Source organism: Protopterus annectens, chromosome 6.part1 (assembly GCF_019279795.1).
Source record: "Protopterus annectens isolate FY-2018-M chromosome 6.part1, PAN1.0, whole genome shotgun sequence".
NCBI classification, from domain to species: Eukaryota; Metazoa; Chordata; order Ceratodontiformes; family Protopteridae; genus Protopterus; species Protopterus annectens.
In genome coordinates this window covers 360,480,007-360,504,488 of record NC_056738.1, presented here as the reverse complement: position 1 = coordinate 360,504,488, position 24,482 = coordinate 360,480,007, and the positions used below count along the sequence as shown (strand labels likewise).

The 24,482-nt window shown below is 38.1% G+C and overlaps 1 protein-coding gene across 1 annotated transcript in view; it reads right to left on the bottom strand.

The window, feature by feature from the left end:
• Positions 1–24,482, bottom strand: part of PPP2R5B (protein phosphatase 2 regulatory subunit B'beta) — a 1,711,411-nt gene that overhangs the window by 250,828 nt on the left and 1,436,101 nt on the right. Inside the window, exon 8 of the mRNA XM_044075777.1 lies at positions 6,520–6,573. Coding sequence (XP_043931712.1) covers positions 6,520–6,573 — 54 coding nt within the window. The remainder of the gene's footprint in view (positions 1–6,519; positions 6,574–24,482) is intronic.

Here is a 24,482-nt window from a genome sequence, read left to right as displayed (position 1 = left end):
GTGTGTTGGGAGCATATACCCACCAGACCCCTGGTTTAATACAGTTATTTCAATGCAGTCTTGCTGCCTGCATGTTGAATGGATAGAGAAAAAAGCTGAAGAGTAAGAAAAAGTATGGAAACAAGAGAAATAAGGTGTCTAGATGGTAGGGGAAGCTCAAGCAAAATATGCAAGAATTAGCACTTTTGCCTAAACTTAATACCTAACATTGCGGATTCTACTTTAGTGAATGTATAAAATATATTTGCTTTCCATAATTCAGTCTTCAACCAGCTTGAAATGTGCATTTGTAAATATAAGGAATGGGCCATGAAAATGAAGGGTGAGTACACCAGGATGTGGGACTGAATGATTGCTGACATTTGTGTTTGGTCAGCAGTAGCACCTTCCATCAATACCTGTTCTGGATCTGCTACTAATTGCAACCCCCATTCGTAACAAACCATATTAATAATTAATAATTAAAACTGGAGGAATATTTGTTAGAAAATAGAATAGATGGTAAACCTACTACTTTTTAAAGCAACCCAATCCTATTATCCCAAATATTTTTGGGGTACCTAAGGTACATAAATGTGTTAGAGACCCCCCTTTTAGACCCATTGTTTCTGCAAGAAACTCTAAAACTCACCCCCTGGCAGTATTTGTTGATTTTTGGACAAAGGAGATTATATTCAAGATGGATCATTTAATCAAAGATTCATGGGAGTTTTTGAGCAAATTAACACACGTGGTATGGAAGGAAAGTTTAAATTACCTCACCATAGATGTAAGGGATTTATTCACTAGTATTCCGAGACAGGAAGGACATCAGTTTTTCAGTGATAGTATTCATAATGTCTAAAGACCAAATTCCATTGATTCTTGAACTAATGGAGGTGGTGCTTGACCACAACTATATAAGTTTTCAAGGTGAACATTACCAGCAATTAGTGGGGTAGCAGTGGGGGCAGCTTGTGCCCCCATTTACGCTAATCTGGTAATGTTGGAATGGAAACATCGGTATGTCTTCAATTGTCCATATAGTAACAATATATGTCTATACATGAGATTTTTGGATGATATATTTGTTTTATGGGAAGGGAGTAAAGAGACTGTAGATTCTTTCATGCAATACTTAAATGAATGTACCACTTTCATTAAATTTACATATACGTGGGATAAATTTAGTATAAATTATCTTGACACTACTATTTTTCAGACCAAAGAAGGGTTTAAGTCCAGAATTTATAGAAAAAGTGAGTACATGGTGTAATAGTTATTTGCACTACACTAGTAATCATCCCATGTTTCAGAAAAAAAGTCTTGTAAAGGGGCAAGCAGTACGTATTGCAAGAATGACCTCAGATAAAACAGATCTTGTTAGGGAACTCAGCTGGTGAGATGTTTTTGGAGAGGGGTTATCCAAGAGAGACGGTTCAGGGGGTTCTTGATGAAATATATAGAGGGTGGGGTACTAGATACAAGGCTTTATTAGGAAAACCCCTGGATGAATTAGTTAAACCAAGAGAAAACAATAAGTTCCAAAGGGCATGTGTAACTGAGTTTAATGGCTTTACAGGAACTTTTACAGATATTATAAAGGCTAATTGGAGTATGCTCAAAACAAACAAAGAGTTGTATGAAGTGGTGGGGCATGAGCCTGTATTTTCCTCTAGGACTGGAAATAATTTTAAAAGAGCATTTGAACAATTGGATATGTCTAAATGCTTAATAAAAAAGGCAACTAGTTCATGTGGTAACTGCAAGCAGTGTCCATATATCATTAAGGAAGACAGTGTATGTTTACAAAATGGTTTAAATAGTAGAGTATGGTTTTGTAAAGGTAGTTGTAATACAAAAATGATAGTGTACTTGGCTATATGTGAAAAGTGTCCTGTATTCTATATAGGAAAAATGGAGAGGGCCCTTAAGGATACAATGTATGAACATTTCTATGACATTAGGATTAAGAAAGAGACTAGTGCACTATACAAACACTCTCTTCACTGTTCTTCCTTTAATGGGTTTAAATTTGGGATTATTGATGTGGTAAAAATTAATCCCAGAGGGGGAGATGTTAAAAATTCATTGCTAAATGGGGAATTGAAGTGGCAGCTTAGGGTAAAGTCTAACATTTTTCCCGGTTTAAATGAATATATTACTATTAAGCCATTTCTAAAGGCTAAAGCTATACAAATTTAAATAAATATATATTTTATTTTTCTTTTTATCCTCTTTTCAGTAATATTATGTTATGAAGGAATACTTTTAAAGTTTTAGGCTTTGCCTGTTGATTATGCAAGTGCTAGCATATTAATAATCATTTTATTTTTACAGTGGTCATGTCCTCTGTTTTTGGTCACACCCTATAAACACGGAAAGGTGTAAAATATTACAGCCACAGTAGTACATTTAGATTTGTTGTTATCAGACACAAGTACTACCCCAGTGAGAAGATGAATCACTATCACGCTCACTTTAAGAGACATTGGTAAAAAAAAATCTTCGTTATTCTGGGGCTCCTCTTCAAAGACAACTTGACTAGGCTCAGTAGTGTGCAAGTACTGCACAATCTGGCCGTAGTACTGCCATTTATTAAGTCATGTAGACTTGCAGCAAGCTAGATTCTGGCTACATTACATTTTTGTTGACATTTTTGTTGACTATAGCTGTGTGTGAAAAGCTTGTTAGTGCAGAAACCCCCCCCCGGTATACAGGGATGTGACTTGTGCTGCCATCCTTTAAACTTTTCTCCGATGTTATGTAACACATTGTGTGTAATGTGTAGTGGGAGATGGAGTGTGACTATGTCAGATTCCACTACTTTTATACTGACACTGAGCTATATCTTCCACAAAGGAAACACTGCCACTCTGGAGCAGTGGTTGTGGACTTCTCGCATTGATGCCAGAATGCCTTTGTTGAGGTCTTTCAGCTTTAGACTGTTCTAGTAGTCCAATAAATAATGAAAATAAAAATAAAAATAAAAAAATGAGACTACATTTCTCAGAATGAGTGAATGAATCAGATCTAAGAGTTTCTTTATGCAAAAGTGTTTGGAGTGGAAAAAATACAGCTATTTAGGTGAACTCAAGATAAATGTAGATACATGGCCAATAAGATCAATGCTGCAGGAATTCCTCATATGTAGAGGAAATAGCTGAAGGTATTTGTTAGTTGTTTGGCCCTCTCTTTTTCAGCAGTCAGACACCCCTAGGAGCATATTAATGCAGTCTTGCACTGTGTTCTTTGGCTTACCTGTATACCGTCAGATGTCAGAATCTCAGAAATGACTTGCATGCTTTTTAGTGTGAAACAGAAGGTTATCCAGTAACACCATGTACTGTTTTTGTGACGTTTCTTTTTTCCCCAATATTGTGAAATTGTGAAGCTGATGTGTGTGTGTGTGTGTGTGTGTGTGTGTGTGTGTGTGTGTGTGTGTGTGTGTGTGTGTGTGTGTGTGTGTGTGTGTGTGTGTGTGTGTGTGTGTGTGTGTGTGTGTGTGTGTGTGTGTGTGTGTGTGTGTGTGTGTGTGTGTGTGTGTGTGTGTGTGTGTGTGTGTGTGTGTGTGTGTGTGTGTGTGTGTGTATAAATTTAAGGGTGTGGGGTGTGGGAAAGGCTTACCCCTAAAAAAAAAAAAATTGTTTCAAGCTGTCCTTCACTTTGTAGTTATGTGCAACTTTCAGGATTACAGGATTGAGCATTAGTGATGTAGGGGAGTAGGTTGTGATCTCATAGACGAAGCATGGGGGGGCAGCTCATATTCAATGTCCAGGAAGTGACACACACAGTATGGCAAGAACTGCTCTTGTGGAAGGCAACAAGGTTTATGGAAGCCTAAACTGGCCAGTACAAAAACATATAAAAGTAAACAGAAATCAAAATTTACCAAACTTCTATACTAAAGCCTCCAACCTACTGGAAACATACCAGAGACTATGGGGTAACATTTTATGATATTATGAACTCTGCAAAACCCAGTGAAGGCTGTAGCTGGTACAAAACTAGTTATATGGTCCACCACACACAGCATTTTTTAGGAGCAGTAGGATGGAGTCAACATTCTAAGAGAAGTTTTTGTGTTATTTTAATTGGATAACTGCAGTAAGAGATATATTGCAGTTACTGAGAAATTATTTTTGAACCCATGGCTTGGTATATGTAACAAAAATAGTTCCTTATGTAATAAAAATAATAGTAAACCTTTAGCACATCACACAAAACTGAGCTGATTACTGTATGCTGACATACTCTCAGCACCTGTATGAGCAACTTGATACTTTACTATCTGCCATAACCATGGTTCATAAATGATCCGATATGATTTCTGTTCACAACGGAATAGTCTTTTGTTTGCCCTACACTGCCCTTGGCTTTGTTATCATATAATAGACATTCACAGTACGTAGTTGTGGACTTCTGCTTGGTTGACTATAAAGCTTTGCATTCAGTCATTTACCACGTTTGAGTAATAACGAGAACTATACAAACTTCAGGCATAATGAACTACAACAGCCACAGACCATTTCCTTCAGAATTCAGTAAGTCTTATTTGTCTTCATGTTACAGATTAAAATCGTACAAGACACATAAATATTTACATGCAGAAGACACAATTTATGCTTCTAGAAAAGTTTTATCATAGAAATGCAATGGTGCAATCTTATAAATGCTCACCATCTTTCTGCCTTCCTAAATTATTCAGTGTCCTTTAAAACCTCCTTTTCAAATTCTTCAAGTACTCCGTAATGCCAATGATTTGCCTCAGTTACTAGAATGTTTAATATCCTACATGCTGTGTGTGTTTCAAAGGTAGACTCATCAGCATTGTTATCAACCTTTTCACATTTTGTACATGGGGTTGGGTTTGTCCCATCAACAGTGACCATCACCTAGTTCACACTGTTAGGTGGTATCTAATCGCAATAAGAGGAAACCTTGTTTAGCAATGGAACTGAAGAATATGTAAGACTGATAGGGAGGAAAGCCGAACAAGCAGAAGTCAACCATCTTTATTCAGGAGTGGGAAAGGTAAAGGGGGTCTTATCAATGACAAGTCCTATCAGAGACTAAGTACACTGGTGGTATGGAACCCTGAATTAACTCATTGCTAATTCAGTTGTATTAGGTGGCAGAGGGGATTGGCATGCTCATATACTGAAGGAATAGTGGAGAGGTCTAAAAGGAATAAAAGGTCGTCTCAGCATCTAGAGAATAATTATCCCCAAGGATACATCTCAAAGCTGCCAGCGTATGACAGCTGTCTAATTACTGATAATTGATATCACATCACATATAGGGAGTAGACCCACTCTGATCATGCTTAGGTGGGAGCAAACCAAACTGATATGCAGCAATCCAGCATTCAGGCATGTCGTGTGTAACATGCAGCAGTATGCTAGGAGCCTAGGAGAAGCATCCTTGGAGTGTCGGACAGCTAGCACTGGGAGACAAAAAATCACATTTGGAGGTGATGTGGGCATATTAGTATGAAGTTAAAAAAATGAGTATCACAAGCTTAACTTTGCTGGTGAGGACATGAAAATCACTAAGTCCAGTTGAAGGTCTAACTAATACTTAGTGACTGCATTCAGAAAAGGTCACACCTGAAAAGTTTCACAGTCTGCTGACTGCCATAGATCTACATTAAACATATAACACAATCCAATATGGGCAAGATTCTTGTAGTGGGTTGACTATGTCTCCAAAATTTTGACTGTGTAACTTTCACTTATTTTGCATTCTTATCAGAAAGTCAACAAAAACTCATTTCAATGCTTCTTTGTATAGGATACAATTGGTGTATCCATTATTTAATATGTCAATATAATTAGTCATACATAATCTAACCATTCAGATAAATATGGTTTAGCAGATCTGAGCCATTTCTGACATAAATGTGTCTGTTGCCTATGGAAAAGCCTATTTCTGGTTTAGATATCAGTTACTTCTGATGAAGTTATACTTGGCAAGACAAGTCTTATTAGGGGTGGCAACGCTTAATGTGTCCTAAACTCAGTTAGTAGAAATATTTCTGTAAAAAGAAACACAAATATGCTGTAATGTTACAGATGTCTAGCTATTTTGCTGACTTTTGGCTAAGATCAAGTGTAGTGTAGCTTTCACTGAGATGGATAAGCAGTAATAGGAGAAAGGAGTTCTAGTTACAATGTGCACTAACTAGATTATGTGACTGCAAAATTTTGCATGTATAAGGTCCCAAACAATTCTGTACATTCACCAGTAGTACTGTACAACCGGGAGTGCATTCCAATTAACTCATTCGACCCATATACCCTGTCTTATCATTCTGGTGGTCCACTCACTCACTACTCACCAGAAACAATAGCAGGCAGCAAATGAATAAATAAATAAATAAATAAAAAATAAAAAAATGCAGCATAGTTACTACTGGGTCTTCTTAATGTCTTACTTACAAAGGCATCTACTGTAACAGCTCATCTATGCAGCTTGAAACCAAAACCATTAAGCTCTGCAGTCAATATGTACGTGAAACAGCCAAAGATGTGTACTTACATGCTCTGTCAATGTTGCATCTTTTTCCAGAAACTGAACAACACAGTATGCCAGCTGAAAGAGAGAATGAAAGTTGTTGAGCTAATGTATTAGTACAGAACTTGTGTTTGAAACATTACTCCAAGGTATTTGTTTAAAGGGGCTACTGTTTGCAATGTGCACCAACAAATTCATCAGTGACTTAAAGAAAATCATCCAAGACTACCCAGTACATATGTGCAGGCAGTTTTACATCCCACAACATTAAAGATATTCTTACAATGTTCTCAAAATCATACTCTTTATGTATATGTGAGTTACTTGCAAACATATATCTACTAATTCCTCTTTTAGTGCACATGCTTTTTCTATTTGTGCATTTTTAGGAGGACCTTTTCATGTCTGCTGACCAGAGGTCCCCTCCTGGTGTGCTTATCTTTATTGCACTCTTGTTTCTTAGCCCAGACCCCCCCCCCAAGTAAAAATAGAGTTCTACAGGAGAGGCTGGGTTTGTCACATTGTAATATTTTTCACACAGTGAATGAACATGTTTGTCTCCACACACACACACACACGCACACACACACACACACACACACACACACACACACACACACACACACACACACACACACACACACCATTTACAAGTGCACCATCACTCAGGAGTACTAGATTATGACTACACTTATATCCTCCACTTGGTGATATGGTGCGAATTCCATGAACCTCATCTCATAGTAAAGACAGCTGGACACCAACAATTAGAATACATACACTCCCCAGTTACCCACTTTGCATCTGAATTTCTTGTGGAATCAATGTCACAAGTGCTGCAGGCAGGTGCAGTCCCTCTGCATCAGTATGCTGATTTTAATACTCACACTAAATGCCCCCTGTAACATGATCACGAAGGTTGTAGGCAGGTCCAGAAATATTTCTATAATATACACCTCCAAGATGTAGAAATTACCCTAAACTGTTATAAAACTCAGGAAATATGAGCACGCTAAAGAAATGTGTAAACTTGAATAATTGGGCTTATGGATAATAGTCAATAAATGGATGTTTTTTTCCATCTCGTGAAATTAGTTTTGAAACTGTTTCACTAAATTAATATATATCCTCTTCCCATAGTACAGGTATTTGTCACAGTGTATGAAAATATGTATTTATTATTTATTTACTTATTAATCTGTTAATTACATAAATGGCCCATACCTCTCAACCTTTCAGCGCAAGAAATCTGGACAGAGCCAGAAAAAATGGGGGACAAAGGCCCAAAAATAGGGACAGATTTTAATATTCCTTCTATAAACTTACAACGTTGCTGGAATGACAGATTATTATATATGTTCTGAATGATACGACGTCTGAAACTCAAATGTCTGTCATTATTTAGTATTATTTAGTGACTTTAATCTTCAATGATTTGCCAGAAAACCGCAAATTTTATGAGGAACAGACCAAAATAAGAGGCAGAAATCTGGATATTCTGAAAAAGTCTGGACAGTTGAGAGGTATATTATCTTTGCCAATTATTATTTTCAATCACAAATATGAAGACACAAGATGCATATACTAGGGCATTGCCAGCTGTTAAAACGATTGGCACTGTATATACATATCTTGCAATTTCTTATATGTTGTTTTTAACTTTGCTGTTAAAAGTTTAAAACCGAGCATTAAAGTATGAAATTAGAAGATAAAAGATGAATGACCAAAATGATGTGAAGTCAAGTTTGAAATGACTGAGTTCCAACAACTTTATGCAGATCATTCAAAAATGAATTTAGTCATGATTGGCAACAAGTTAAATAAAAGGATGTTGTACAGGGAGTCAGATACCCCCTTCCCCTCCCTACTCTGAAATGGTAGTTCTGCCCCTGCAGTTTCCAGTTTGTAAATATACTGCCTCTACGGTTGCATCAACTTGGAATTAGCATATTTACTGAGAATGTCAATGTGTTTGAGTGTTTTGTACCCAAATACACAGACAAGTGTTTAGCTTTGAGTATTTTGAGCATGAGCAGTTAAAAGACAACCTGTGAGAAAATGGAATGACACACTGGGCAGAATAATAGGCAAGCAGGGGGGGCGATAGAAGAAACATCCAGGATCAGGCCCTGGCTTTGGAACAACAGCAGGAAATGAATTCCCTGTGAAAAGAAATGAAGCTGAAAACGTGAGTTAGAAGAGAAAAGGCTGAAAATGAGATACTATATGAAGTGATAGATGGACTGGTGAGAGAAATACATTTCTCATGGGGGAAATCACAGGGAAAACATTGTACAGCAAGAAGAAAAATATTAATTTTGTGGAAATACCACAGAATATACTGGATAAGGCAAATAGAAATGTCAGAATCTTCCAGATGGCAGAAGCTACAGAGATGGAAAATGAGCAATTCTACAGACCAGTGTGCACCAGTGGAGAATCACGACTGCTGTACAATATTGTCTGAAGATTCAGTTTCAGAAAGGAGTGAATGCTAAAAAAAGAGAGGTGCACTGTACTGGTTAGTGTGATATATCATAAGATTTTAATGAGTTTTAACACAGTTCTGCATAGAAGAAGGATGCAGTATGGCCCAGTAAGAAGGACCAGCACAGTAGACAATGTTAAGGAGTTCAGAGCATTTCCAAAAGTCAAGGTCACCATCAGCATTATAAGCAGAGAAGCTGCTCACTTTATCAATGAGTACAGAATTAGATTACACTAGTATTATCCCATCTACTGTACGGTAGTAGTAGGTGTCAGGGACCCATCTGCAGTGCCGTAGTAGTAGTAGGTATCAGGGACCCATCTACAGTGCCGTAGTAGTAGTAGTAGATATCAGGGACCCATCTACAGTGCCGTAGTAGTAGTAGTAGGTATCAGGGACCCATCTACAGAGACGTAGTAGTAGTAGTAGGTATCAGGGACCCATCTACAGTACCGTAGTAGTAGTAGTAGTAGTAGTAGTAGGTATCAGGGACCCATCCACAGTGCTGTACTAGGTATCAGGGACCCATTTACAGTGCCGTAGTAGTAGTAGGTGTCAGGGACCCATCTACAGTGCCATAGTAGTAGTAAGTATCAGGGACCCATCTACAGTGCCGTAGTAGTAGTAGTAGTAGTAGTAGGTATCAGGGACCCATCTACAGTGCTGTAGTAGTAGTAGATATCAGGGACCCATCTACAGTGCCGTAGTAGTAGTAGTAGATATCAGGGACCCATCTACAGTGCCGTAGTAATAGTAGGTATCAGGGACCCATCTAAAGAGACATAGTAGTAGTAGTAGGTATCAGGGACCCATCTACAATACCATAGTAGTAGGTATCAGGGACCCATCTGCAGTGCTGTAGTAGTAGTAGGTATCAGGGACCCATCTACAGTGCCGTAGTAGTAGTAGGTATCAGGGACCCATCTACAGTGCAGTAGTAGTAGTAGGTATCAGGGACCCATCTACAGTGCAGTAGTAGTAGTAGGTATCAGGGACCCATCTACAGTGCAGTAGTAGTAGTACATATCAGGGACCCATCTACAGTGCCATAGTAGTAGGTATCAGGGACCCATCTACAGTGCAGTAGTAGTAGTACGTATCAGGGACCCATCTACAGTGCCGTAGTAGTAGTAGGTATCAGGGACCCATCTACAGTGCCATAGTAGTAGTAGTAGGTATCAGGGACCCATCTACAGTGCCATAGTAGTAGTAGTAGGTATCAGGGACCCATCTACAGTGCCATAGTAGTAGTAGTAGGTATCAGGGACCCATCTACAGTGCAGTAGTAGTAGGTATTAGGGACCCATCTACAGTGCCATAGTAGTAGGAATCAGTGACCCATCTACAATACTGCAGTAGTAGGTATCAGGGACTCATCTACAATATTGCAGTAGTAGGTATCAGGGACCCATCTACAATACTGTAGTAGTAGGTATCAGGGACCCATCTACAAATTCATAGTAGTAGGTATCAGGGACCCATCTACAGTACTGTAGTAGTAGGTATTAGGGATCCATCTACAGTACCGTAGCAGTAGGTATCAGGGACCCATCTACAATACTGCAGTAGTAGGTATCAGGGACCCATCTACAATACTGCAGTAGTAGGTATCAGGGACCCATCTACAATACTGCAGTAGTAGGTATCAGGGACCCACCTACAGTACTGCAGTAGTAGGTATCAGGGACCCAACTACAGTACTGTAGTAGTAGGTATCAGGGACCCATCTACAGTACTGTAGTAGTAAGTATCAGGGACTCATCTAAAGTACTGTAGTAGTACGTATCAGGGACCCAGCTACAATACTGTAGTAATAGGTATCAGGGACCATCTGCAGTACTGCAGTAATAGCTATTAGGGATCCATCTGCAATACTGCAGCAGTAGGTATCAAGGATTTTTGGATAAGACTTTCCTCATGTGTATTTGGTACAGAATTCTGTGGCAAGGGTTTTGACAAGGTAATCAAGGTTGTCTGACATTATGCAGTATTATGTGATACGGGGTAGCTGTTTATAGTTGTTTGATCTGTAGTTGAAAGTTTTCTTCTGACTTTCTGAACCTCGTGTATTTAAATGAGCTTTGCTGCCTTGATCTCTAATGTTTTCACTCTGATCTTCATGTGCCTCACAGCTGGAATGAAGTCACTAAATAATGACACTAGTTTCAGACTTTATAAAAAAATGCATGCTAAAATAAGACCTGTTCTATCACTGTCCCAGTTTATACAATTAGGCATAGCCAAACCTCAGTCCCTGATTTTGGCAAAATAGCAATTTTGGAAGAAAACACAGAGGATTACTTTTATTTCAGAAATGCATGTAGATTCTCTAATTTTCAGCTGCTCTAAGTTAACTGTGCTCATATTAAAATGAGCTGTATTGTCTGGCAATTTTATATTTTTGCATCACATTTTTGGTCCGGTTAAAGAAAATAATGCAGACATTTCAGTTTTAGATTTCATACCTTTCAGAAAAATGCAAGACCTACTACTATTCTATTATCTTTCTAAGTTTATAAGAGCAATATTTAAAAATATTTTTGGGCCTTTGCCTCAGTTTTATTTATGAGTGAGAGGTGTGTGTGTGTGTGTGTGTGGTAGGTAGCATGCCTCTCAACTGTCCACATTTTGCAGAATGTCCAGAAATGACAGACATTTGAGCTTCAGACTTGAACATTATTTAATATCTGTCCCTGTTTATTTCTTGCACTAAGAAGTCTCTACCCCAACTACCATGCTGTTGGCTGGGGAGGGAATTTGAAAATCCTAGCTACACCCCTGATGTGAAGGGTGCACATTTTAAATTTCATAATTTCAGGTAGGTACTGGTTCTGCAGAATTAGCATATCTTCCCTGATACAAGCAAGTTATTCTGTTCAAGGACAGTGATTTACAGTTTTCAAATAAAATTAAATTCTGTTTTTATGGGATGAAATCTGGGAACTGTACTCGTGATTTTTAAGTGTAGTTTCTGCTCATTAACATGATTTCTTTATAATGTTTTGTGCAACTATATATAATGAGTATATCAGTAAAGCTGAACAAGCAAATAAAACAAATGTATAAGAAAGCAAAACACAAATGATAGGGAAGAGATTAGGCTCTGAGGGAAGAGGGAGAGGAAATGATGAAGGGGGGGTGTAAGAACTTATAAGATGATAGAAGAATGATAGAAGAATAAGCATTTTATGGTAGAGTTTTACAGAGGGGAACACTCTAACATATTGGTCTAATGCTTGCAAGCAATGGAGGGAGCAATCCATAATATGCATATTGCTGTGAGTCCTGGGGTGGAACTACAGATCATAATAAGGAATCCAGCACAAGCTGCCTGTGTTGCAACCTGATAAGAGGTCAGTCAAAGCATACAGCACAAGCTTTTATCTGCATCAGCTAGGATGGGTGAATGCACATATGACTGACCTCTGCTAATGCTGTGAGAATATGGGGAAACCAATGCATAGAACAGATAGACAGATAGACACACACACACGAGCACACACATACACACACACACACACACACACACACACACACACACACACACACACACACACACACACACACACACACACACACACAAACACACACACATACACACAGCTGTTGGGGTGGGGGGGGTTGGTTTTGGTTGTTACCAGGTTACGCTGTAAGTATGGATAAATATATATAATTTTGCTTATGCATATGGACATGTATTTATTTATACAGTTTGTTAAATGGGGTAGAACACTGACCCCAATGGACCAATGTCAGTCTCAGCCTAGAATGTGAGCACACATCAATTGGAAAAAGTACAATTTTAGACAAAGTGCACACTAACAACAAAGGAATAGTTAATATATGATAGAAAAAAATATTTAAGAAGGTAGTTAACAGAAACCATTATGTACAAAATTTACATCAGTTATGTTTTTCCTAATTTCTTATTATTGTGTCTTGGTGGCCGAATTTGTGCTTGAACAGTGGCAATGCTAATAGAGAATATCAATTAGCATATCTAACTGTACTACAGCTACTTGGCTGGCAGATCACAGACATCGTCATGGTTGCGGCACATTCTAACTGCACAATGACACATTACCTGTTTTAAGGACTGCTGTTTAGTATCCCTGACTGTGAATTGTAGTAACAGTGCTGCTCATACAACATTAATTATTTGCAGATACTCTGCATATAGCCATCGGGCTTGTACACAAATTCATACGTTTTCCACAGGGCAGACTGTACAATGCCTGCATTCCCTGTGCATTAACTCTGTGCATTGTATATTACATCCATAAATCCTGCCATTACTTATGTTACTTTAACTGTTGCACTACCAGCTGCGTTTTTATTAAGTAGGTGGTTTGAACCTGAAAGTGAGATCAGTTAGGAAATTACATTAGTCAGACCCATAAGCAAGACAAAAAAATCACAAGGATGGTTGTGAGCGAAGTGTTGTGTGGAAGGTGACCTCAGGCACCAGGTACTTAGATCTCATCTTAGTTTACATTGCATTTGGCAAGACCTTTATTTTGATGTTTTACACATTTGTAAAAAATGGAAATGTAATGATTGCCCATAACTGGTTTAGATGTATTTGCAATGTACACCTCTGTGTCACTTATAATTACTTATAAAACCTAACACATTCAACAAAATAAGAAAAGTTTTCTCAAGAGACTTTGCAGATTTTAGAATCTAACCACTCTTTATTTGCAGTAATTTACTATATACAGGAGTCAAATAACTCTTCAAAGTTGCATGTGCTGTAACAAAGCTCAGAGACAGCATTTAGAAAGAAAATAGATATTCTGATAGTGGAAATGTAGCTCTGAAAAGGTGCAGGCTTGATTACGGACTGTAAAATAAGGTATCCTTGTTCCTACCCAATAATGTGGTTTTACTGGGTAAAAAATATGTACCATTACATTTGCTCAGTATTGATATTGTGGTGATTATTACAAGCAGTGCATTGTGACATAGGCTGTGGAGTATGAAACATTAATCTAGCTTACTGACCTTGCTATCCACAGCACAAAAATTATTAGTATAGAATCATAGAATCATAGGAGGTTACTAGGCTAATGGCCCTGGGGCCCTTACAAGCCTAGCCAAGAGTTTATCCCCAAGAAATAAACCTCAGTCAGCACCTGTTGCCCCTATCAATGGGGGACAAAGGTGGAACCCCTGGGACAAATTTGTGGTTTCTCATCCACTCATCAAGGCTGCTCTTGAACAGGGTCAGCGAGGTACTCTGCTTTTGACATGCATGGGAAGTCTATTCCAGAGACAGGGCAGCCTCAGGGACATAAACCTGTCTCTCCAGTAGGTTTGTTGATGTCGCATATCATATTTAGGCGTATCGAGCGGATAATTGGCGAGGAGTTAGACTTACAGATACGGAGCATCTCTAGTAGGGCAAGGTCTGATACTGCCTTGTAGGTGAGACGCAGATCACCTCTGAGCAATCTGTATGATACCGAGTAGAGGGATAGTGATTTGAGCCTGTCCGAATAGGACAGATGTTATCATATAAATCTCTGCAAAAGGTATGATTGCTTTCTAGAGATAGTTAATGATTATGATCTCTGTTGATACAGCAAAAATAATTTGCTGCATACAAGTCTGCTGATCAAAGGTGAGTAAAAATCAATATAAACTTGCTTGTTCACTGGAATGTATATGCATATTTTGTTCTAAGTAATTAGTCTGAACTATTATGTTATTGCTTACAGTTCTGTAGTTTTTGTTTGTGAAATGTTTTGTATTTCACCAGGGCTGAGCCTAAAACTGGGCAGTATTAATCTGTGTACTACCCTGATAAACAAATTATATATATATATATATATATATATATATATATATATATATATATATATATATATGTGTGTGTGTGTGTGTGTGTGTGTGTGTTCTACTTTGAGAAGTGTAGAGGTGGGTTATAAAGATACAGTCCACATAAAATTTCTTGAATGTAAGCCTGCTTGCAGAAGGCATGTAATATAAACATGTTGTACTACTGGTCTTCAATAGCTAAAATTCTCTGGTCCCACCCTATTCTAAAAAAAAAAACAACACCCAGATAATATAGTTCCTCTATAATATCCATAGAATTTTGGCACTGTAGCATTTTTAAAGTTGTTTTTGAGTAGCATCCCTCAATCCTACTAAAAGCAGAAGGAGATACATGCAAATTTTAAGTTAATTAAGCTTCCTGAGTTTTTGGCTGGATATACATACTTGGCACATGCTGTAGTACATATCTTCAATGTCTGGAGGTTGAGAGGCAAGTTACATTACACAGCAATAAACCTGAAGAAACAGGCAAAGAGCAGTCTTAAAAACATGAGATTCCTTCAAAATGAGAAGGGTTGTACATCTTGTAAAATACTACCTGCTTCATGTAGTGATAGCTACCATAACACACACAAATCAGAAGACAAAGATGAACCACATCACTAAGCACAAATTGTGTAAATACAACAAGGGAGAAACCTGACATTTTAGCATATTTTGCTGGGGGCAAGATTCCCTTAACCCCCCATGGGTGCCACCTCAAATGTATGTGTATACTAACTCCACAGTCACACAGACCTGAAGAAACTGCTATCACACAGTTAGAAACTGCATCAGCAGTGATTTCCTATGGAAAATAGGTATTGGCAATTTGGCATTCTGTTCCCCAGAATCTTGTGATTCAGGTACTCAGTGCTCAGTGAATCTAACTTCATACAGCTGTACACATGGCCCTTTAAAGGGCAATATTTAAGCAATAACCCATGGCTGGGTGTGGGTAATGCTGGATTTACCCACGGTTGGTGTGGTTTGGTCATGACGGCAAAACCTGAGTGACCAAACAAAACAAACTGTGGGTAAATCCAGCATTGCCCACACCCAGCTGTGGTTATTGCTATTGTACAATGACATTATTTAATAAAAAAAAAATACTCACTTTTCTTAAATAATGTCTTTGTGTTGCCCTTCTGCATTTTTCTGGTATCTTGGGCTTTTTCTGATGTACTGCTCATATGTATGGGACTTGTGTTCCCACGCCTAAGCAGTACATCAGTGCTGTGCAGAAGTAGCAATGGAGAAAGGAAGATCCCCATTGCTTTTTTTTAAAGTGAAAATAAAAAAAAGAAATTGGGAGACTTTTTACATTCAAGAGAGCTGGGAAAGACAAAATAAAAGTATAATCAGGTTGTTGTTGTTTGTCTTTTCGGCTTTTCCCGGTTAGGGGTCACCACAGCGGAACTCCAGTCCGCTAGTGATTGGCAGTAGATTTTATTTTATTTTTTATGGTGCCGAGTTGCCAGCCCGATGCCTAACCTTCAATGAAGGCATGCCCATTCATGCATGTCTTTCGAATGCCACTCGACCGTAAGTTTCTTTCATTTTGTAGAACGTACCTGATTACCCTCTTATTTTTGTCGGCGCCATCTCCCTTGTTTGTTTCAGGTCTTTCGTTTTCTTTTTTGGTGCACAAAAAGAAAGAAAAGTAAAAAATAATTACGAGATACACTAATGGAAAATGTCTGGGTGATCGGACCTTCTTCCATTAGTATATTCTTGGATTTACAATAGGCACACTGGTTGGGTTGGCCAGTCAGCATGCTTGTTTTTTGAATATAAATGGCCAGTCACTGTATAATCTGTTTTATACTACAGTCAGTGTAGACAGATTATTTCATACACATGACTATCTGCATGTAGTTTCTATTTACTTGTGTAGGTACTGGCTTTCTTGTTGATACAGGGTTAAAAATTGTCCCTATATACTGAATTTGCCTTTGTTGTCTGGGTTATGGTTGAAAATAGTTTGGGAAAGAGTAGTGTGCTTACCTCATTAACAGATAAATTACATTAAAACACCCTAGTTCCTTAATTTAGCTTTTGGTAAACTCAGGCAGCATTTTGTCAAATGGCAAATGACTAAAAGTGAAAGCCTGAAATGTACCGTCCCTGAAAGGATTGCAGCACATGATGTTTACCCTTTTCTAACAGCATTTTGCATTGGCATTTTGAAGACTAAAATCCTATCTGAAAAGAGCAAGAGCAATTTTTTCAAACTGCATTATGCTCAAGGGGGCTGTATCAGGTATAATGCTTGAAAAGTACAACTGCCCCGATCTCATCCTCCCATCACATGTTTAACATTTTCATCATACATTGAGGTGACTGTGTCTGACATTCGGTGCACTACATTTCATATCCCTTCTTTTAAATGTAATTCTTCCTGAAAATTACTGCCATTTTTTTGCAAGTCATTCTTTGTTTTTTTTTTCTTATCAGCAGCATTTATTGTTCAGCCAAACTCAATGCATCCTTGTAACATGCGTGCATCTTGTAAACTGCAGAATTATAAATGCGAATAAGATATGTGGTGAATAGGGGCAGCTTTCCTCTAGTACTATACCATTATTGATATGGCGACTTTTATTGCCCTTGAAAAAAATTTGACAGCTAAGAACAAGAATCATATCTTACTCTGACAAATGTGAAAAATTCTACTATAAATGAAATAACCTACCTATATTGCATCATCAGTACTGTTACAGCAATTTCTTAAAGTAGTTTAATTGGCACTTAACAAATTAACTGGCACACTGGGCAAACATAAAACATAATTAGCTTTGTGTTTTCTGACAGTTGCTTTAAGTTCTTTACTACCATGTTTAAGTGTTCTCTGGGGAGTGTATGACTACCTATAAGAACTTAACACTTTCTTCCTTTTGATGTAGAATTTATTTATACTAGTGTTTCATCATAAATGCTTTTAAATTTTCCCAGTATTTGGATGGGATAGGTATTGTTTTCTCAATGCAGTTATTTAGGTGAGAGGAGAATGCAGAGGTAAAAGTTTTCATTCTATTAATATGATCAGTCTTTGTAAGGATACTGTGGATGTTACTTAGGTCATTAAGTAGCTGCAGGAGATTTGCTTTGGATACATCCCTGAATTCCAGTGCATTTGTCTGAGGAATACCTCCAGTCTTGTATGTAACATCACTAAAATGTGGTCTGATCTGATGATGAAGGATGAGACCTCTGGAGATGTACAACAGGACACAATGTTATTATGGATAAGATTCATGATATTGTCTCTCCTAGCTGGGATGTTTATCATCTGTTCAGATTTACATAGTCAAGGAATTGTTGGGCATGCTTTCCACCTGTAGTGTAAGTCAGCCAGTTTCTTGCACAGTAATTGACATCACTTAGAATAAATGTATTACAATTTCCATGGATAATGGTTCTGGTATTAAAGTAGTTATAATAATCCATGATATGCTTGAAGGGTGATCTTTAGTTGGCTATAAAGTTACAGCTGATTTTTTTAATGGTGACTTAGAGTTCCAAAATTACAGAATTTGAATTATGGATATTCTTTCTTGATGAGAGTGGTTCTCTAGCAAACAGTCACACTCCCTCACAGTTATTCATAGGTCAGAATGCATGACAGCTGCTAAACCCAGAAACAGAGGGGTGCTTTCATTGCCTTGAAACCAAGCTTCCTTTACACATATATGCATGTGTTTAAGTTGGATGAGGGCATCAGCCTTGGACATCTTTCTGTTAAGACCCCTGGTATTAAGTGAGCCACCTTCATGTATTCAGAGTTAGAATTTGCTGGGGTTTGTTGTGTAGGCAAACTTTGTCTAAAAATGGCACTATGGGGACAGCAAAAGCTTTAGTGGTGCAGACATCCTTTGCAAAGCAGAAGAATCTGTAAGCTATTTTACCCCAAGAAGACACATACTGGATCCCTCTAACTACACCAGCTATACCAATTACTAAGCCATTTACGGAAGCCAATGAGCTTTTCCTTGACTTTTGGTATCATTCTACGTAATGGCAAGATACCACTCAAACCCAATGTTTTTACTGCCTTCATCATGTATCTAGCAAGATCAATCACATCCTTATGAATTTCCCCTTTGGTTGAGCAACTAAGACCAGTCTAGGCCATCACCAGGTCATAGCTGTGTTTTTCCAGATGGAAGAATCGAAGAACTATCACAATGTTTTTGAGCCTGGCTCCAGAAAGACATCTGCCACCCATTCCTGTCCTGTTTCATGAGGGTAGTGTCAGTGTCTCACAATAAAGTCACCATTCACATTTTCTGGAGTGGATGCTTTCAAAGTAGGCTTAAGCTTGTGGAAAATACCTTGTAAATCCAAGAAGTATCTGTAATGGCTGGTAGTGTATGTGTTGATGATGTAAAAGTATGACCTGGTGGTTGAGATTTCTTACTCCTAATTCTAGGAAGTTTAGGGGGTGACTAATTTTTAAACATCCCAGAATAAGTGTGGTGGTGTTGGCATGTGCTGTGGTGGTGCTTTGTACTGTGGTGGTGTGCATGTGCTGTGGTGGTGCTTTGTATTGTGGTGGTGTGCATGTGCTGTGGTGGTGTGCATGTGCTGTGGTGGTGTGGATGTGCTGTGGTGGTGTGCATGTACTGTGGTGATGTGCATCTGCTGTTGTGGTATGCATGTACTGTGGTGGTGGAACTGTATTGTGGTGATGTGCATGTACTGTGGTGATGTGCATCTGCTGTTGTGGTGTGGATGTGCTGTGGTGGTGTGCAGTACTTCGGTTGTGTGCATGTACTGCTTACAGAGTGCTTTTTGTTGTGAGTCCTCTAGATTCTTTAACTAGTTACACCTCTCACAAACTGAGTCACGTTGTGGGAGCAATAATATGTTTACACTAAAAAACACCAAATGCTATCTCACAGGCTAATGAAATGGTAAGAGCTGACTGTGATTCCATATTAGTCAGAATATGAGTATATTTTCTCGATATATAAATGTAATATGGTTTGAATCAGTTAGAATGAGAGTTAAATCACTTAGTGGTACAGCAAGCACCATCCAACCAAAGATTTATAGAATATATTGGAGTTTCACAGCTAATTGGAGTTTCACAGCTATTTTAGTCTCATGTAAGGCTTGCCAATATCCACTGTCAGGCTTTACCTAATTTTTCAAGGAGGAAGAGGATGGTCAGTTGCAGTACTCGGCTATTTGAAGAGTATTAATCTGAAGCAAGATACAGAATCACATTTGTTAACTTGCAGACAAAGTTTATTCCAGAGAAGGGGGGAAATGTTGGATGATGACTCTCTCTCTCTCCTTTGTGTTCTGTTTATCTGATAGTCCGAGAGTTCAGGCCTTTGGTTTTAATGTTAGCCATGTTAGAGATCAAGGACAACTGGATCTTTAATGGCATGCTACATGAGGCACAGGTCACTCCTCAGGAGTCTATAAGACACAAAGTACTTCAACAGGTCTTTCAGTCTTTCCTGATAACTAAGGTTCTAGACCAGAGATCTTTTTTATTTAAAAAAAAAAAAAAAAAAAAAAAAAACTCTGAAGCTTTTCAAGTTTGTTGAAATGTCATGTGAGATATATATCTAATGAAGCATTGTACTTTATAATGAGTCTGAGCAGTTCTGAATACAGGTTGACAATAACATCTTTGTATCTGGACAAAATACTTTTGGCTGCTACTTGTGTTAAGTAGAAGGATTTCCTGATGACAGTTGTCATATGATGACCAAAGGTGAGATAGTTGTCAGTCCAAGTGCCCTGTTCCTTGGCTATGTTTGTATTGTGTAGGGGTGTGTTAATTATGATGTACATTGTAAGTAACTTGTTGTGTTTTCCAAAAGAACAGTACTACATTTTTAGGATTCACCTTAAGACCATTTTCCATGTGTCAGTTATATACCCTGTTTGCAGTCATCAACAAATTTCATTAACCAAAGGCCTTGGTTATCATTTCTTTAGATTAGAGAAGTAGAAACTAAATCAGATAAAATCCAACACAGACCCCTGGGAGACCCAACTGATGACCTTACCTTGTGAGGATCTATGTACTGATGACCTTAGCCTGTGAGGATCTATGTACCGATGACCTTACCTTGTGAGGATCTATGTACCTATGACCTTACCTTGTGAGGATCTATGTACTGATGACCTTACCTTGTGTGGATCTATGTACCGATTACCTTACCTTGTAAGGATCTATGTAGAAGAATCACATATTCCATCATATGATATGGTACTGAATGCTCTGGCCCAATCAATAGAAGCTTTATGAACATCATGACCACCATTGACAACTTGTGTGACCCTCTTGATGCAAATAACAAGATTTAACAGACATGATCTCCTGTTGATAAAGCCAAATTGTTGGGGGTCATAATTAATGAGATTGGTTATGATATGCTCCATAGCCTTACAGACACATAAGGCTGATTGGTCTGTAATTCCTATGGTCAGTGGTAGGAGCATCACCACAGCAGAGCAGCAGGATTCGGGCACATAGCCCGTGGCTATGCTTAAATAGTTAATTAATAAACAATATATGGAGAGGTTTGTGGGCAGCCTGTTTGATGCTGTTTAATAAGTACCCAGGTATGTCATCAGGACTCTTGGAGGCAGTAATTTGGTTTTAGACAGCACATAAAGAGCTTGTTCTGGCTCTTGGGTGAGTGATGTTGGAATAGGTGAGGTTTGATACAACTTGTATGCTAGCATTTTTGTGCCATCATTTGGATCATATGGCCCATTAAGGAGATGTTCAAAGAAATGTTGAGTGCTACTTCTTAGTTTTTAACTTGGCTAAAGAAGGACTTGTAGTTATCCTTTGGAAACGAATCTCTGCTCATGGGTTGCTGCACTGGTCTTTGTAGTGCTTTTCATTTATTTAGCAATATTGTTTATACCCTCAACATTCTAAGGAGTTTTCACCTCATAGTATGGTTTAAGGACTATCTGCAGTTGCAGAAGAGGTTATGATAACTATTGAAATAAGAACATTTTTCCAGACAGGTCAGATGACGAGACCAAAGCAAAGCCAGAGGAACATAAATCTGGTGTTCTGAAGACAAGCTATAAAAAATAACTTACTATTCTGTTCACTAGAGTGATTGTGTATGTGGACACAAATTGCTGAATTATAGCAGTAAACAAAGACTGCATAATGCATATAGTATGACTTGAATCATGCCGAATTTTATTAGTTATCATTGTTTTAAGCCATGGCATGATAGTTCATAATTAACAGTAGAATGTTCAAATATCTCTGTGCAGTAAAGCTATTACCCCAATAGCTGTGTATTAGTAAAGCATTCTTATTTGTTATAAGAAGATGAATGTAGTATATACAGTTCTAATAGTGGAGTAGACAGCAAATGCATCCAGTCCCAATGTTCGTGTGTGTGTGTGTGTGTGTGTGTGTGTGTGTGTGTGTGTGTGTGTGTGTCTCTCTATCTCTCTCTCTGTCTCTTTTTCTCTCTGTGTATGTATGTATATATATATATATATATATATATATATATATATATATATATATATATATGTGTGTGTGTGTGTGTGTGTGTGTACTGTACACACACACACACACACACACACACACACACACACACACACACACACACACACACACACACACACACACACACACACACACACACACACACACACACACATTCCACCCCCCTCCCCAACACAGATATGCATCCATAGATATAATCTAGGATAGTCTTCATACTTTCTGCCAGAGCAGCATATGAAGTAGTCAGCCATCAATATAGAATGTAGAATACAGGCAGTCTAAGGGCACAGCCTATTCCTATGCTGAGTGATGTGGTATCTTTCTGTGAAATTAACAGTTTAATCCAGAATGTTAGTTTGTGAGTTACAAATATTTAATTCTGAATTATGTGACTGTTCACTTGGATAGCCTATATAGAAATACAGATCATATGTTAGAATGAGTCTCCTATGGTGAAGCCCCTTCACAGCTGCCATTTGCACTTATTATGCACCTAAATACTTAATGTTTTAAGTCAATGTGGATACCTTTGGACAAGCTAATAAGAATGACAGACGATGCTAGGCATTTAAAGATTTTTATTGACATATACAGGAAGCATGTAAAAGTAACTGGAAAAGAATACCATAAGAAGACAAAAGATTTGGATAGACTCACCCTGTATAACTAATCTTTCTTAAAAGGGAAAGAATGACTCTGGAATGCAACATAATCCCTAAACTACCTGTACTAGTTTCTGAATGCTACTAAAAATAAGTACAAAACCAGTAATAGGACAGCCACCAAGTCCTAATGATAGTAGCAGGCAAATTTACATGACCAGGCAATGGACTAAAAATGATTTCATTCAGGTTTAAAACTTCAAGGATGAGAGAAAAGAAAAGTTCTAATCCTGTATGATTGAGAAGTTTACTTCTGTCCCTTTCAAAGAATTTCTTTTCTGCTATGTGCACTGAACTGTTTACACCGTATATTTGATGATGTGATCATTCTTTGGTGCTGGAATAAGGTTCAGTATGTGGAAGCATAACCTTCCATCAAAACGGAAAGTACTTGATCCAACAATGATTGATTACTTTGCATTGAAAATGTAAACATCGATCCACAAAGGATTAAAAAAAAAACACACACAACTTTTTTGCAAGGGGAGGGGAGCACACCCCCTGCTATTTGTATATACCAACTCCGAGATCAGAAAGGGTATATATATATATATATATATATATATATATATATATATATATATATATATATATATATAAGCAGCTAAGAAATGCCACCAAAAAAGAAATTCTACTTGATAAAAAAAAAATATTACCTTCACCTCCAACAAACCCACCAGCAAAAACCACAACAGTTTTGGTCAGGCATTAACAAGCTACTTCAGCCAGGGCACTCTAAAACTCCTGCCCCATTAGGTATCTCCCATAACAACCCTATGCAAATTGCTGATGCCTTTAACAACTACTTCATTGAAACCATTCAAACTCTAGCTAAAACATTACCCCCTGTCAGCACTAACCCATTAATCACCACAAACAGCCCAGTTCCCTCCTTTCATATACAACCCGTACCTACATCCCTTGTCTGCACCCTCCTTCAAAAACTCAAACCATGCACCCCTTCAGCTGATGGTCTACCAGCAGAATACGTGCAAATAGCAGTGAAAGCCATTGCCTATCCCATTTCCATCCTTATAAATAGAACAATTACAGAAAGCACAATCCCTTCCATCTGGAAAGTCTCATATCATCCCTCTACATAAGGGTGGTACTTGTACTGAGATTTCTAACTTCCGCCCAATTGCCTTACTCTCTCCAATAGCCAAAATAATGGAAAAATGCATCCACCAACAACTACTTGACCACCTTCTCCATAATAAATTACTTGCCAACTGTCAGCATGGTTTCAGGCCATTTCATAGTACCACCACTGCCCTACTATCCTTTTCTGACTATATAAACAAACATCGTAACAAAAACTCTCTTTCTTCTGCTCTATTTATTGACCTTTCAAAAGCTTTCAACATGGTTAACCATCACCTACTTATGGACATATTAAAAGCCCTATCCCTTGAGCCACAGGCATTACTCTGGTTTAAATCCTATCTAGAAAACAGACAGCAAGCAGTACTCTAGGATAATAACCTATCTCTGCACCTCCCTGTTA